Genomic DNA, 17,129 nt, shown 5'->3' with positions numbered 1-17,129 from the left:
CTCTACTATACCTTTGCTTTTTCTGTTCCATTTTTTTATAATTTACCTGGCCACTGCCAATAGCAGAGGCCTGTACAAACAAGTATGAACTTTAGATATATATAGTCTGTCTAAAATCTTTATGTAATACTAGAAGCCCAGCGCACAAATTCGTGCATGGGTGGGGTCCCTAGGCCTGGCCAGTGATCAGGGCCGATCAGGCCGTCTCGCCCAGTTCCAATCAGGACGTCTCTCCCAGTTCCGATCGGGGCCAGGATGATCGGTGCCCGGATGATCGGTGCCCGGCCGATCGGTGCCCGGCCGATCAGGGCCTGCCAACTGGGGAGAGGGATGGGAGGGAGGGATCATGGGAGGTTTGCTGGCCGGCCAGGGGGAGGGATAGCGGGAGGTTGGCCGGCCATGGGAGGTTGGCCGAACATGGGAGGTTGGCTGTGGGAGCGCACTGACCACCAGGGGGCAGCTCCTGCATTGAGCATCTGCCCCCTGGTGGTCAGTGTGCATCATAGCGACTGGTCAACCAGTCGTTCCAGTCTTTCGGTCATAATGGTCGCTTAGGCTTTTATATAGAGAGATAGATAGATTCTTTGGGGACTTCCACAAGCGGCTGCTGTAAAGTTAGAATCTTTAAAATCTTTTTCCCCACTAATAAGGAATATGAAGTTGAGTGCCTACTATGCCCAGAACTGCTATGTGCTTTATAACTAAAGCAACACTATGAGATTAGTATAATTATCCAGGAAATTGACACTCAAAAACAAAGCGACTAACCTAACATATTTTGTGTAAGTGATGTAGCTATGTTTCATATCTGAGTCTTTTGGCTATAATGACTTTTTCCCACTATGTCACAATGCTTCCCACTAAAGATTTCTTAAATTTCATTTGTCCAACTTTTCAATGGCAATCTGAAATATATCAGATTAGATAGTGCATTACTTTATTCTAACTATATTATACTTCTTGTCCAGATTAAAGACCATGGCTCACTAACACTTCAGGCAGCTTCACTCCTTATAATCTATTCCTTTGCTTATTAAATTAATATCAAAACTGCATGACTTCATCCTCCAACTACAGTTTTGCTCCCAAGCATAAAAACATTACTGAAAAAATTCATAAAACTTGGATTACCTGACCCACTACAAATTTTTGCTATTTAATGTCAACCTGCACTTAAAGTTGCTCAGTAATTCTGATGTCACTGCACATTCCTGCAGTGGGTAGTTCATTCATACATTCTCTACCCCCTTTAAATCTTACTAGCAGCCCTACTTTCTCACTCGTGGCAGATAACCTCACGGGTGACCTTTATGGAAAAAAATGAAACTAAAAAATACTTGTCAAACTGAACTAGATAAGGGTTCCCTCATTTTCCCTTCTCTTTACCTCATAATTTCCCCCATTCCTTTAGCTATCTTTCTTTCCAACAATCTAAACACAAAAATTAGGACAAATTTAATCAGATAACCAAAAATTCCTGGGAACCTTATTTTTACAACAAACAAAATAAATATCAGCTAGCTTTGGTAGCTAAACAGAAAAGGATCAGGAAAAACAAAAAACAAAACAATAGAAAAGTATTAGAGCTTAGCATAGTGCTGGACTTACTACCATAGAAAAAAAAATCCCCCAACCAAAGAGGCTCAAGAGATCTCCGTGAAGTACAGTGTAACCACTATGAGACTACTGGTGGCAAGGGGTCCTCCCTAAATCTTGGTAGAGCCTCAGTGACTCTCAAAGTCTTAATACAGGGACAACCAAGGAAACTTGTTGATTGTACAAAACTGAATATATGAAAGTTTTTGAGCAAGGATGAGCATCACCTTGCCAGAGTCTCAGTAATGTCCCAAAAGGGGGAAGTTACAAAAGGAAACAGAATTTTCAGGACTGGAGTTGATCGTGGGTGGTTTTAAGGTAAAAGTTTATAAGTAAGGTCTAGGCAATAACTGGTCATATTTTGTAAAGTAAATGAGTTGCTAAAACAGTCTTTTCTTTGGCGCACATGAGTCCATGTGAATTACGATAGTCTCAAATTGTCCATGGTCTTACGTTGGAGAATATAGGTCCTAACACGCTTGTGTTAAAACTGTTTGACTTAAAATAGTTTGAGTTATATGTCATGGTTTGGTACAGTTTTATCTTTTATACAAGTAATAGTACAGTTTTGCAAGTTGATGTTTCTGTTGTGTGTTTTTTTCTCAAAAAGAAAGACTTTATAGGCAAGATAACCAATTATAATGCTTTTATAGAAATTCAGACATATTGAATGCCTGAAATTGGGATTGGTGATGGGCAAGAGAGTGAATAAAAACATTGGGTCAAAGAAGAGATAGATTGCAATGTTCTTAATAATTCAGACTGCAAAGGGGAAAAAAATGAATCAAAGGTTAAATGTTTGAAAACTGGGAAGACAGTTGGTACCATTGACAATAACAAACAGGAAATTGAAATTTAATATATGGTAGATAGGAAAGTAATAAGATATGGAGATAATGGGTTATGTATTGTTTTCCTTTTTTCATTCTAGAATGTAAAGCTCTTTTTAATTAAAGTATAGTTAACATGCAATATTGTTTCAGGTATACAACAGTGATGTGACATTTATATACCTTATGAAGTAATCACCACAAGAAGTAACCATCTGTCTCCATACAAAGTTATTGCGATATTATTGACTGTATTCCCTATGCTGCACTTATCCCATGACTTATTTGAGTTATAAGTTTGTACCTCTTAATCCCCTTCACCTTTTTGCCCATACCCTCACCTCCCAACCCTCTGGCAACTATTAGTTTGTTCTTTGTATCTATGAGTCTATTGGTTTGGTTTGGTTTGTTCATTGGTTTAGTTTTTTAAATTTCACAAATAGTGAAATGATAAATCATTTGTCTTTCCCTGATTTATTTCTATTAGTCAATACCCTCTAAGTCCATCCATGTTGTCACAAATGGCAAGATTGCATTATTTTTTATGGATGAGTAATATTCCATTGTGTGTCTGTGTGTGTATCACTTTCCCGTTATCCATTTATTTATTGATGGACACCTAGGTTGCCTCCATATCATGGCTATCTATAATAATAAAAGCGTAATATGCTAATTAGACCTGACATCCTTCCGGACATCCTTCCTTCCAGACAAAGCCACAGTGAGTGGGGGCCATGGCAGAGGCGGTGGCAGAGGCCCCTGGACGCAGCCGCGGTGGCGGGCAGGGGCCGAGGCCAAGGCCCTTACACGAATTTTGTGCATTGGGCCTCTATTTATAAATAATGCTGCAGTAAACATAGGGGTGCATATATCATTTCCAATTAGTGTTTCATTTTTTTTTTTGGATAAGCACCCAGAAGTAGATTTGCTGGGTCCTGCTTTGTCTCATTATAGCCTTTGCTTTAAAGTCTATTTTGTCGGGTAAAGTATTGCTGCCTCAGCTTTCATTTCCATTTTCATGTAATATATTTTTCCATCCCTTTATTTTCATTCTGTATGAGTCTTTTGAACCGAAGTGAGTCTTATGTAGGCAGCATATGAAAGGGTCTTGTTTTTTTACCCATCCAGCCATCCTGTGTCTTTTGAATGGAGCACTTAGTCCATTTACATTTAAAGTAACTTTTTTTAGAAGTATAAAATGTATTTAAAATCACCCACAAAGTTCTGTATAATCAGGAATGATACAATTTGCAATAGCTTTTTTATAAAAAAAAAAAACTCAAGACAAAGATTTAAAATGTAATTTCAATTACAGTATTCATTTAGCCTTATCCTTTAGAACAATCCTAAAAATGAAACTATGCTCTAAATAAATGAGACACAAGGAAAATATAATAGACAATTTCCACAACTATATTTACATGTATGTTTCAATACGAGTACATTTCAATGCCTTTTGCTACATTAACAAGAAATCATGTACAATTGCTGTGCACCAAAACTTAGCTTAATTCGATCTTTCAAGTAACATGCAATTTCAACTCACAAGTCTTCAAGTACTGCTAGTAAGTGTTCCCTTGTATGCAGAGCACTATATCTTGATCCTAAATTGAAATCATCATTAAGATTATATTTTTCCCTTCTATATGAAGTGCTTTTTCTTTAAACTGCTTTCCCCATATGTTGAGATCAACAATAACAAAAAGGATATTATAGAGTTTTAAAATCTTTTTCTTACTATTTAATTGTATAGGCTATGTAAAGTAACTATTGATAGTTATGTACTTAGTGTCATTTAAATTGTTTTCACTCTAACTTTATAAGTGGTCTACTAACTTTACTATATGTTTGCCTTTACTAATGAGATTTTATTTCACATATTTTCTTTTTTCTAGTTTTGGCATTTTCTTTTCTACTTAAAGAATACCCTTTAACATTTCTTGTAATGCCAGTTTAATATTAATGAACTCCTTTAGCCTTCACTTATCTGGGAAACCCTTGATCTCTCCTTCAACCTTGCTGGGTAGAGTATTCTTAGTTGTAGAGTTTTCCCTTTCATCATGCCACTCCCTTATGGCTTACAAAGTTTCTGTTGAAAATCAACTGATAGTCTTATGGTCATTACCTTATATGTAACTAGTTCTTTTTCTCTTGCTACTCTTAAGATTCTCTCTTTATCTTTAACTTTTAACATTTTAATTATGATGTGTCCTGGTGTGGGTATCTTTGGATTGATCTTATTTGGGACTCTCTATGCTTCCTGGATATGGATATCTGTTTCCTTCACGAGATTAAGAAAGTTTTCAGCCATTATTTTTTCAAAAAGCGTTCCATCCCTTTCTCTATCTCTTCGCCTTCTGGGACCCCTGTGATGCAAATGTGAATATACTTGATGTTGTACCAGAGGTCCCTTATGCTCTCCTTATTCTTTTAAATTATTTTTTCTTGATCTTCCAATTGGGTGATTTCCACTATCCTGTCTCCCTCATTGCTAATCCATTCTTCTGCATCTTCTGATCTGTTGATTCCCTCTAGTGTATTTTTCATTTCAATTATTATATTCTTCAGTTCTTTTTGTAATTTATGTCTTTGTTGAAGTTCTCACTGAGTTTATTCACTTGACTGCAGAATTTGATGAGCATCTTTATGACTGTTATTTGATCTCTTTACCTAGTAGACAGCTTAGCCCCATTTTGTTTAGGGGTTTTTTCTGGGAATTTGTCTTGTGTTGTTTTTGTTTGGAACATATCGTTTTGTCTCCTCATTTTGCCTTTTTGTTTCTATGTATTAGGTAGATCAGCTATGTCTGCAGGTCTTGAAAAAGTACCCTTATTTAGAAGGTGTTCTGTGGGTTCCAGTGGTGGAATCCCTCCTTGCTAGGTGCTCAAGAAGTGTTTCCTGTATGGACTAGTGTGGTCTTCTGTTGTGGTTGGGCCACAACTGCTATGAACACACTGGCAGGCAAGGCTGGTCTCTGACCTGGCTGGCTGTGAGGTACTGGCTGCAAGGTCCAGCCTCAGCTTATTACAAACACACTGCTGTGTGCTGTTGCTCCTGAGGCTGCCCACCAGGTGTGGCAGGTTAGAAACCACTTGGAGGGGTGCCAGCCTGGGTGGGTCCTCAGGGAAACACCAAGGTAGGGTGAACAGTGTTAGCAAGGTTAATGGAGAGTAACAGAAATGGCACCTTCCAGCATCCGACCAGGCAGAAGGAAGGAGAGTAATAAAGGGGAAAGACATGGTGCCCACCAGCACTTCGGTCTCTGGAAAAAGTTCTGACAGATCCCTCTCCCTCCAGCAGATGCCCTAAAATTAGTCAATGTATTACCTTCATGGATGACCCAGGTGCTTTTCAAACTGCTGCCTCTGCGCTGGGACTCGGAAAAAGTGCAGCCTTGTTTTCCTACAACCCTTTGACTCCCAGACCTAAGCCCTGCTGTTTTTCAAAGTCAGATGTTATACGGGCTCCTCTTCCTGATACAGGATCCCTAGGCTGGAGTTCAGACCCCTCCCTTTTCAGGGGAGACCTCTGCAGTTGTGATCTCTCTCCCACTTGTGAGTCACTGCATGGGGAGTAGGGGGTAAGGTGAGTCTCTGCCCCTTCTATCCTTCTCAGTATGGCTTTTTTTTTTAAATCCATAGTTGTAGAAAATCTATTCTGCTAGTATTTAGGTCATTCTCAGAGATAACTGTTCTATATGTAGTTGTAGTTTTGGTGTCTATGAGAGAAAGTGAGCTCAGGATTTCCCTAATTCACCATCTTTAACCAAAGCCAGGAGCCTTGCTCTTAAATGCCAATTTAACTTATCTGTGAAATGTCGTTCCTTCTGGTTGGTGCACAGTCCCTGCACCTACTTTGTATTTTTTTTCTTTTGTATTTCAACTGTAATAAGTTTCAGACATCATCCAGAGATGACCAGAAGTTATAAGATACCAGAAAATAATACTCAGTTTTAAAAAGGGAATATTGTGAATTTATTCTAGTATCTCAGTCTTATCATCTTCGATCCAATTCTGTATGCTTTCTTTGAAAACACTTAAAATGCATTGTAAATCCTATCCTCTCACTTATCTAGCTATTTCATTATGTCAATTTTACAGACAAATAACTGATTCTCCAATAATCTCTAATTGTTCTGTTATTTCTGGAACTGTTTACAGCAAAATAGCAGAGAGGAGTATGAATGGCAAAGAAAATACCTTAATAACAGAGGAATCTTACTTAGTTGGTAGCCAGTACCTTTTTCTGAAAAAAATTGCATAGCCATAGTTTTTTTTCTGAAACAAGTTATCTGATTAATGGAGTTAAAGAGCTGCAAGCCATGACCTTTATAAAATTACTAGAGGCCCGGTGCACGTATCTGTGCACCAGTGGGGTCCCTTGGCCTGGCCTGTGGGATCCAGCCGAAACCGACTCTCCAACATTCCCCCGAGGGGTCCCAGATTGCGAGAGGGTGCAGGATGGGCCGAGGGACCCCACCAGTGCACGATCAGGGCCGAGGAGGGACGCAGGAGGTTGGCCAAACGGGGAGGGACTGCGGCAGGGCTCCAGGGTTTGTCCAACCCATCTCACTCAGTCCTGATTGGCCAGACCCCAGCAGCAACTAACCTACTGGTTGGAGTATCTGCCCCCTGGTGGTCAGTACATGTCATAGCAAGCGGTTGAGTGACCTTAGCATATCATTAGCATATTATGCTTTGATTGGTTGAGCAGACGACCAGTCAATTGGACACTTAGCATATTAGGCTTTTATTATATAGGACAATAGCGTCAATAACCATGTGTTAATTAGATCAGAAAATTAATCTATATTAACACTCAATAGCAATTTTCTTCTTTGTTTTCTTTTTCAATAGCAATTTTCCAAGCTCTGCTGGTGACTAAGGATGAAAGTGGGTTGCAATGTAACCTGGCATCTAATTAAGTTAAATTAGTGCCATATCTGAATGGAAGGCTCCCAGTGACACTAAATACGACAAAGTTTTCCTCCAGCTCTTGTAAGGGCCAGTCAGTTGCAAAGCTACTACTTTTTCAACACAAAGCAAAAGGTCCAGCCACATAGTATCACTAATGAGACTGAAGAAACTAGAGGTTATTGTTTGGGAGAACTGAGATATGAAGCCCTGGGTATTAGCCATATTAACAACCTGAGCATCTAAATGTGCAGGCTTGCTGTCTGCCTCCTAAGATAATATTCCAGATTTTCTCACTTCAAATATATACTTTGTTCATTTTGTCACATTTCTAAAATCAGAGTGCATCTTAAAATTATCCATAAATTAAAGTTGTCTGTTGTGTGTGTGTATGTGAGGACCCCCTACTTTTAAGTATTTTATACTCTAAGAAATCCAAATCCATGTTCACATTATAAACTAATTTCATCTATACGAGCATCTAGGAGTAATAATATGAGACCAACTAGGGGGAAAGTAAGTGCTCTCTCAATATCATATGTAATAAAGAAAGAAAAGAAAATCTTGTTTATTGTATATTTATCTATATCAACTGAGTATTCATTATCTCAATTAATCTTAACAACTACTATAATAAGGTAGTTACTACTATACAGGGTGGGCAAAAGTAGGTTTACAGTTGTGAGTACATAAGAAAGTTTATTCTTGTATTATTATTTATTAATTACTGTATTATTTATTTATATTATAACTGTAAACCTACTTTCACCTGCCCAAAAATATTATAAATGAGAAAATTAAGGCATAATATGTTTGGGCAACTTGAATTTGAACCTTATCTGAATACCAACCTCTTTATGCTATTCCAATACTACCTCATTGGAAAATAGACTAAGCGTCTTATAATTTTCTTATAGGCATATAATAGCAGATATTAAATTTCTAAAGGTGATTCAAAGTCATGGAATTGTGAGTATGTGTTGTTAAGTATTACTTATTTAAGTTTGCTAATAAAGAGACAAGGCATCTGTCTCCTCCTTCAAATAAGTTTAACTTCTCAGGTATTGATTCCACTTCAGAAACGAGATTTTAAAAAAACTTGAAAGAAAAGATAAATGATCATTTTCTTCAGACTTGAGAATATCATGCCACAGAGTCTCTACCTCAAACAAATTGGAAAGTAATATTGGGAGTTAAAATTAAAGTTGTTTTATTTAGTTTGCTTCAGTAAGCAACCACTGGGAAGGCCAGCATCTCCAGAGCACTATGGTCAAATTGTAGCCAAAGCTGGTGCAGCATTGTTTAGTCACCATTTAAATTTCTGCAGGACCATTTTTTTATCCTCCTATACTTTCAATATTTATTCAAAGATCCTTTGGGCATATATTTTCTATATGCCAAATACTGTTGTAGGTGCTAGATATACTAAACTCTGTTTACTAGGTCTATTTTTCCATTAACAATAGGCAACATTATCCTAAGGGAATAATTTGTGGTGGTTTTTTTGGCCTTGTAGCTGCTAAATCCTGAAGATGACCTCTTACCAGGAAAGATTCGAGACAGCAATCGTTCAACCCTCTTAGCCACGATTCAGGAACATGGTTACCCCACAATCAACTTGGGAATTGTGGGAGACAAGTAAGTACTGGATTTTATTTCTAAGTTGTTATACAAATATGAATTTTAGGAGTACTAACTATGTGGGGTTGTTGCTAAAACAACAGAAATTAAATACCATAATTTTCATGTATTTCATTCTTCAGAAGCCCAAGAATTATGGAAGTATCTATGTCCATTGGGGACAGACATTTCCTGAAATGCCTATTACAACAGGAGAAATATTTTGCTGTCCTATGGGTTTATTAAATTTACAGGGATCTTTTTTGATAGTGTTGTCTTTATCCTAGTGGAAGTAATGGTAATAGTGTTTTACTCCTATTCATACTTTTACTTGTTTCAAGAAAGACAGGGAAGACATAGCATAAGTGAGAAGAGTAAGAGAGAATGTCAAAATTAGCACTAACTGATTTTTTGAAGTTTAAGTACAATTGTTTTCTAGGGCCTCTGTATTTATTTTGGCATCCTTATGTAACCTGAGTTTCTCCAGATTTCACCAAATTGAAAATTCAGAAGGAGGCATCTACACTAATAAAAGAGAAAAATGGTAATTGGCGTACGGCGATACCTTTTTCATTGGCTAATCAGGGCTATATGCAAATTAACTGCCAACTAAGATTGGCAGTTAACTGCCAACAAGATGGCGGCTAATTTGCATATGTAGGCACAATGCAAGGAGGTGAAAGGGAAAGCAGGAAGAAGCCCCCTGCCACTGACAGTGATCAGAAACCCAGGGGGGAGCTAAGAGCTGGGGGGCAGGGCAAAGGCAGCCCTGGGGCCGCCTTTGCCCTGCCCCCCAGCCATGATCGGAGAATCAGGCACCTTTGCCGCCCTGGCCAGTGCTGCCCTGGCCAGTGATAGCAGGAAGTAGGGGTGGAGCCAGCGATGGGAGCTGGGCAAGGTCGAAGCTGGCAGTCCCAGGAGCTAGGGGTCCCTTGCCTGGGCCCAAAGCGAAGCCCACGATCGTGGCGCCCCCCGCTGCCGCTGCAGGTCCCCGCTGCCTGGGCCGGACGCCTAGGCCAGAGGCGTTAGGCCTGAGCAGGGGCGGAGCCTGCAACCGCGGGGAGCTGGGGGTCCCCTTCCCAGGCCTGACACCTCTTCCGGAGGCCTCAGGCCTGGTCAAGGGGCCGATCCAGTGATTGGTGATCGGAGGGTGATGAGGGTCAACTCCTCTGGCCGAGGCATCAGTCCTGGGTGGGGGGCGGAGCCGGGGATTGGGGGGATATGATGGTCCCCTTGCCCAGGCCTGAAGCCTGGGTCAGAGGCGTCAGGCTTGGGCGGGGGGTGGAGCAAGCGATCAGAGGGAGATGGGGGTCCCCTGCCCAGGCATGATTCCTGGGCCAGAGGCCTCAGGCCTGGGCGGGGGTCAGAGCCAGTGATCGGGGGGAGATGGGGGTCCCCTGTCCAAGCCTGACACCTCTGGCGGAGGCGTCAGGCCTGGGCAAGGGGCCGATCAGGCAATCGGAGGGTGATGGGGGTCAACGTCTGAGGGCTCCCAGTATGTGAGAGGGGGCAGGCTGGGCTGAGGGACACTCTCCCCCAACCCCCCCCCCCCCCACACACACACACACACACACACACAGTGCATGAATTTCGTGCACCGGGCCCCTAGTGCTGACTATAATTGCCCATCTCTAACAGCACATTTACTAAATTAACTCAGCCCTCTACTAAATTCCCCAAGTAATCCAGTGACTCTCCAGCTGTATCTTACACATGATCTAAAGCAAGCCTGCTTTCTGAGCATCTCACTACCATGCAACACTGCTACTCAGCCATCTATCACCAGGCACTATTTCCCATTCACCAAAGGTATGCCTGCTTTTAGTAATTCTGAAATATCAGCCTTGTGGAGACAAGCTAGGAGATAAACCTGAGTGGTGGATACCAGTATGTTTCTGTCACCCATAATCATCCTTCTCTCTCATTACCACCTGGTCACTGAATAAAGCTCATTATACCATGATCCTTCATCCCTTAAGATTAGTGCTTTCTCAAAAATCAAATGTGCTTTTAGAAAGGCTCTACCCCACCATTTCATAAGTTAATGCTCTCACACCTGTAAACCCCACCTTAGGCTTAAACTGGACACAACACATCAAAACTTAGACACAGGATCTTGCCAGTAACCTGAGAAGCAGTAGCTTTTATGTCATCTGACCTTTTAAAGTTCTCTTTTTTTTTTCCTGATTTTATTTCCTTCTCTGAGGACATTTTTTGTAGAGGCTGTTAGACATATTTCAAACATCATTCTTTTTAGATTCTTCACCACTTGTGTTTGCCTGGATGTTTAGTTCTAGAGAAGCCTATAGAGAAGCCTATAGAAGTAGCCAGCCCCCATGGAACCCCTGGTGAAGCCAGTGTCACAGGTTACCTAATATCACCCTGATTCAGGCTCCCTAGCCCTGGGGAAGTAGAAAGAAAGGGGGGATGAAAAGCGGGTAGTTTGCATTTTAACCTGACCAGTAACCTGTCCTTCCATGTAAACTTCAAGCACCTGAAAATCCTGATACAGATACAGCTTTTAAAAAGACAAAAATTCACTTCTGAGAAAAGATAATACAACTCCAAGAGTTCCAAAAACACAGAGCAGACCTGAAACTGTATAGAACAAACCTACCAGGTTGTTTAGGTTTTGTTTCCTACCTATCACTGGCTCTGGCCCTGCCTCCAAGTGCGTTAATGAGCTCTAAGAAATAAGGTAAAAGGAGCTTTTTTTTTTTTTTTTTGTCATTTTAACCTTAATCTGTTCTGAACTATAATTTTGTCCATTTTATTTTCTTATGTTGGTACTTTTGTATACAAATAAATGTTACTGCCTGGCCAGAGTGCTCAGTGATTGGGTGCCGATCCAGGCACCAGGAGGTCGTCAGTTTGATTCCGGTCAGGGCACATGCCAGGGTTGTGGGCTCAGTTCCTAGTAGGGGGTATGCAGAAGGCAGCCAATGGATGTTTTGCTCTCACATTGATGTTTCTCTCTCTAAAAATCAATTTTTTAAAAAAGAAAGGAAATTAACACCTAATTCCATTACGCAGTATTACCCTTCTTTAATTCTTTAATTCTATGCATGCATACTATTTATGTGTGTATGCATGTGCAAGAAATCATATTCTTATTTTAACCTTCCTTTTCTTACTCAATATATTATAAACATCTGTTCATATCATTACATAGTTCTCTGCTATATCATTTTTTATTTATTTTTGCTATATCATTTTAATGCCTACATGTTATTCTCTAGTATAAAGTACAATAATATTTATTTATATCCCTTGTTGCCATAGATTAGGTTGTTTCTAATCTTTCTCAATTGTAAATAAATGACTAACATCCTTATTACTAAATCTTGGCATATACCCACAATTATTTGAGAGTGTTTTAAAGTTTTTATTTTATTCATGTTATGATAATTGTTGAATGTCTTCCGTTTGCAAAGCTATGTTAATAGCAGAGGTAAAATGATAAATAAAACAACTGAGGACATATGGGTAGGTAAATAAGTAGAGATTGCTTACTACAGGTGCTAATCGAGACAACTGTGCCCAGACTTGGTTATGTTATTGGTCATTTGGGCACATACGTACTTCTCTTGTTTTTGCATTTTTTTCTTTTCCCTCAGTTTCCTGATAAAATTTCTTAAATAAATTGCTATCTTTTGTGGTCTAAACAGGGTGCTTTCTTTCCCACCAGATTATAAGCTCCATGATATAAAAGGTGTGTCTTGGTAACTCTATGTCCACAGCACATAGTAAGAGTACATCTCCTACATTCGACAGTCCTGCCATCTTTCCCTATACCACCTCATCTTTCCATGGAACTTACAAACTTCCAACCATGCAGTTGTCCAGAAGAATCTTACAGGGTCCCTTAAAGTGAGTCCAAAAGCCTTAGCCATAGGAGCAGACCAGAAAGTATGGCACTGACAGCATAATTGCATTGGTGACTAAGACACATCCTCATAAAAGGTACAATGTTAAGCTTTATACCTAGAGTGATTCATTTTATATTTCTGAAGAAGAAAAAAAGTAAGATGGGGGTGTGGGCATAATTCCAAATGGATTTTAAAAGCTTCTAATTTTAAAAAGTTGGGGAGCTATTCCCTCAGACTTAAGTAGATGATCTTAGACATTTCCTTCTTAAATATAACAGTAATCATAATCCAAATACACAGAATCCACTTGGGGAAATCTCTTTTTTTTTTTTTAATCTTAACCCAAGGATATGTTTTTATTTTAGAGAGAGAAGGAAGGGAAGAAAGGACAGGGAGAGAGGGAGAGACAGAGGCAGAGGGAGAGAAACATCGATGTGAGAGAAAAATATCGAGATTGGTTGCCTCCCATACACACCTCACCCGGGGATTGCACACACAACCCAGATATGTGCCCTAACTGGGAATTGAACCTGAAACATTTTGGTTTATGGACAACAGTCCAACCAACTAAGCCACCCTACCAGAGCTGGGGAAACCTTTTAAAATAAACTTTGCCATTAATTGAATTTATATTATTCCTAAAACTGATTTACTGAGCTGTTTATATTTCTACCTCAGCTAAAAGCAGCTTGGTAATATAGCTTCCAAACCGTTGACTTGAACCTTCTAGCCTTTCAAGGCTTAAAGGGCTGAGAAATTCCCATATTAAGAAAAGGGTTCCCCACTCTGGAACATTGCCATCACAGAAGCTTGCCCCACTCTAGTCATGCTGGGCTTGCTTGGCTCTGACCTAGATGGTGTTTTGGATTTGAATTGCCTGTTCCTGCTGCTGCCAATTTGTGAAGCTACCTCTTCACGTTAAAGCATGAACAGAAGGGTAAAAAGCACTGAGAGAGCAAATTGAATTTTTATAAAACTGGCACATGTAGCAGGAATTATCAAGATAGACTTAACAGTACAGTGATTATTTGGGCAAAGCCCAGTGCCTTACACCTTCCAATTTGTGAATAAAACATATGCTAACTTGCTATAGCTTTCCCAATGTTCTAAAAGTGGAAATTTCTAATTAACAGGGGAATTTTGTCTGAACTTAATTGGTTCTTGTCATCTTTATAAACTGCCTACTTCCCTTTTCTGTTCAAAATGCAAGGTATTCATTTTCACTTCAACATAATAGATTCCTTTCCTGACCATTTATCAGCAGAGGTCCCTGATTTTCTATTGGTTAACCAAAAAGATTCTTCCCACTCTCGGTGACACACTTTTTTAGTGGCTATTACAGTTGACTTTCTTAATCCTTGAGAGTTGATGTTATTGATTCTTCTAAGAATAACCTCCAGTTTTTAATGTACTTATAGAATTTCTTACTGACCCCCATTAAAGTAATATCTTCCAAAAATCTTTTCCTAATTATTCCATACCAGATTTAATCATTATGTTCCACTCAATATTTATATAATATCTCCTTATATGCATTTTACTGTAGTGTTAATTAACATATTTGAATTCAGTCAGTGACATTAATTTCATTGCTAATTTCACTCATTTTCCTAAATTTTGCCATGTTTTCTGTACTAGCTTGTAAACTTAAGGTAGAGACCATGCTTCCTTCTCTCTTTATATGACTCCATGGTGCCTAAATACCCAGTGGGACTGGAGAAAGACTAACTGATGGCAATATGGAGTATGCAGCTTGATTTCATACGTGAAGTAGACACCAAAAAATATTTGTTTTAAGGAATTTATCCTTGACCCCTAAAGAAATTAGTATATGTCCTGAACTATTTTTTGTTGTTATCTTGGTATAATAAACTGCTATTATTCCTTAATTTCCAATCTCAGAATTTTTTCTAACTCTCCCACTGTCTCTTCACTCATCTTAAAATGATATAGCTCACAGTTGGTATAACAGATGAAACAGGAAACTAATTAGCAGCTGTTGTCCATCTGTGTGTTTATATTAAATATTTTAAAATAAAAGTGCATTTGCATTCTGAATGCTCTGTCTGAAATCCATAAAATCTAAACGTGGGTAAAAACTCTATCTTGGTTTTGAATTTTATAGTAGACTTCATGGTAAAGAAAAGAAAACTATGCCAGAATCAGGATTGTGGTAATTTAAAGCAGATACAAATTTTAAAAAGGAAAAAAGCCTGAACTAAAAGTGAGTCTCCAAAGCCTACTGCAAAGATATCATTGATATATTCCTTCACAGAGAATGATTCATACATAATGTTTTGAGAAAGCCACATTCATTCTCTGATAGATTTGAGTTATACTTCTACTTTCTCTTTTATCTGCCTTTCTTTTAAGTTTAAGCTTCTTTGACATCTGATTAAGTTAGAATTCTAGGGAGACTGTTGTTATTATCAGTAACCATATCCCAGATTGAAGGTGAATGTTAGAGCTTTGCAAAGAAAAAATGCTGTTGTTTTTTTTTTTAATGCAAGTCAAATAGATGTTCTCGATGTTCAAAAAGTGAAAGGGAGAAAAGTATAATATACAAGATGATTATTGTATTGCAATACTCTAGTCCATTTTGCCCTCTATGCTCCAGTCTATGTACTAGTATGAAGAGAAAATAGTTGCTGTATTTATATAAATTTCATTATTTCCATATAATCACAGTATGTTAGAATTGAAAGGAATGTCTGATGTTAGCTAGTCAAATCTTTCACTATTGGAGGTGTTAGAGAAAATTCCTAACTAGCCATCTGGTTTTCGTTTGATGCTTTTAGTGAGAAAGATCTTATTTGCCTCATGAGGTAGCACATTTTATTGTTGGATAGCTCTTATTATAAGGATTTTTTCCATTTCACTGAGCCAGTCTTTATCCCTGTTTCTTCCATCCATTAGTCCTAATTCTGCCCTCTGGAGCAATACCAAATAAATTGACTCCCTATTATATATGACAAGCTTTCAAAGAAAGTACTATTTATGTCTATATAAATATTAAATAGTATCTTCTCTTCCATCCACAGACAATATTATTGCCCATAATATTATTACAGTTATAATAATTGTACACTATTCATTCCCAAATCTACTGTGGAGAGATGGCATAGAGGCCAGGGTTTGTTCAGTTCATTTTTTGAGTTCCTACAATGAGTAGAGATTTGGAGAGGCAATCAAGGAGCCTAGGTAAATGAGACCCTGTCTTGTGAGGCAGTCATATATTACTAGAGGCCCGGTGCATGAAAATTCATGCACTGGAAGGGGGGTCCCTCAGCCCAGCCTGCCCCCTCTCATAGTCCAGGAGCCCTCAGGGGTGGGAGGCGACCCAGCGATCAGGGGAAGGCGATGCCCCATCACACCCCTGCTGCTGCTGTTGCCGGCAGTGCAAGCCTTGGGCGGCCCTGGTTACCTGAGCCTCAGCTGGCCCTGGTTACCTGAGCCTTGGGCGGCCCTAGGCACCTGGGGGGTGAGGGGACTGGTGGTCTCAGAAGGCAGGCCTTGTTGTGCGCCTGCCGCCCAGCATGGCAGAGGTACTGGGCACCGCCATCTTGTGGTTATGGGCGCCGCCATCTTTGAGAGTGTGGCAGTCAATTAGCATATTCCCTCCTTATTGGCTGTGGGCACTGCCATCTTTGAGGGCAGGCAGTCAGTTAGCATATTCCCTCTTTATTAGATAGGATTGTGTCATCTTCATAAATTTTACTTTTTCCAAATTGTTGCTTCTCTTTATTCTTTTTAGTTCTTTTACTTGAAATTCCACTTTGACATTAATATACCACTCCTACTTTTTTGCTTATTTACATTTGCCTCCTGGTATCTTTTTGCCCTACCCTTACTTTCAGTCTTTCATCTTCAAGTGTATCTCTTGTAAATAACATTCAAATGGGATTTGAGCTAAAGAGAAAAAACCCTCAATCTTGCATCTGCCTTAAGTTACTGTAACCCTGATCCTGGCATAAAGTTTATTTTGCTTTACCATACCATGAAGTTTGCTATAAAAACATCCCTTGGTGTTTTTCTTTCTTTTCTGTTTATATTTATCTTAAACTTTATGTTTACTATTTATTCAGCTTTATTATTTCTTCACTATCCCCCTCATGATTTCCTTCCAATTTCTAATATTCATAATCAAATATATATTTCTCCACTATTATATTTTTAAAGGATGCTAAATGTATCCCTCCTATAAGACATCCCCATTTCTTCTATGCACCCCCTACACCAGTGAGACCTTTAGAATACTTCCCCAATCTCCTCCGACCCCATCAACTTTTAGGCAGTATTGC

The 17,129-nt window shown here is 39.2% G+C and overlaps 1 protein-coding gene across 9 annotated transcripts in view; it reads left to right on the top strand.

Moving 5' to 3' along the window:
- Positions 1-17,129, top strand: part of GPHN (gephyrin) — a 435,000-nt gene that overhangs the window by 398,395 nt on the left and 19,476 nt on the right. For all 9 annotated transcript variants that reach the window (XM_081088057.1, XM_081088055.1, XM_081088059.1 and 6 more), the window contains one exon: positions 8,856-8,977. In XM_081088057.1, the coding sequence (XP_080944183.1) occupies positions 8,856-8,977 (122 nt within the window). The remainder of the gene's footprint in view (positions 1-8,855; positions 8,978-17,129) is intronic.

This window comes from Myotis nattereri (assembly GCF_964212035.1).
Source record: "Myotis nattereri genome assembly, chromosome: 1".
NCBI classification, from domain to species: Eukaryota; Metazoa; Chordata; class Mammalia; order Chiroptera; family Vespertilionidae; genus Myotis; species Myotis nattereri.
This window is presented reverse-complemented; position numbering and strand designations above follow the sequence as displayed.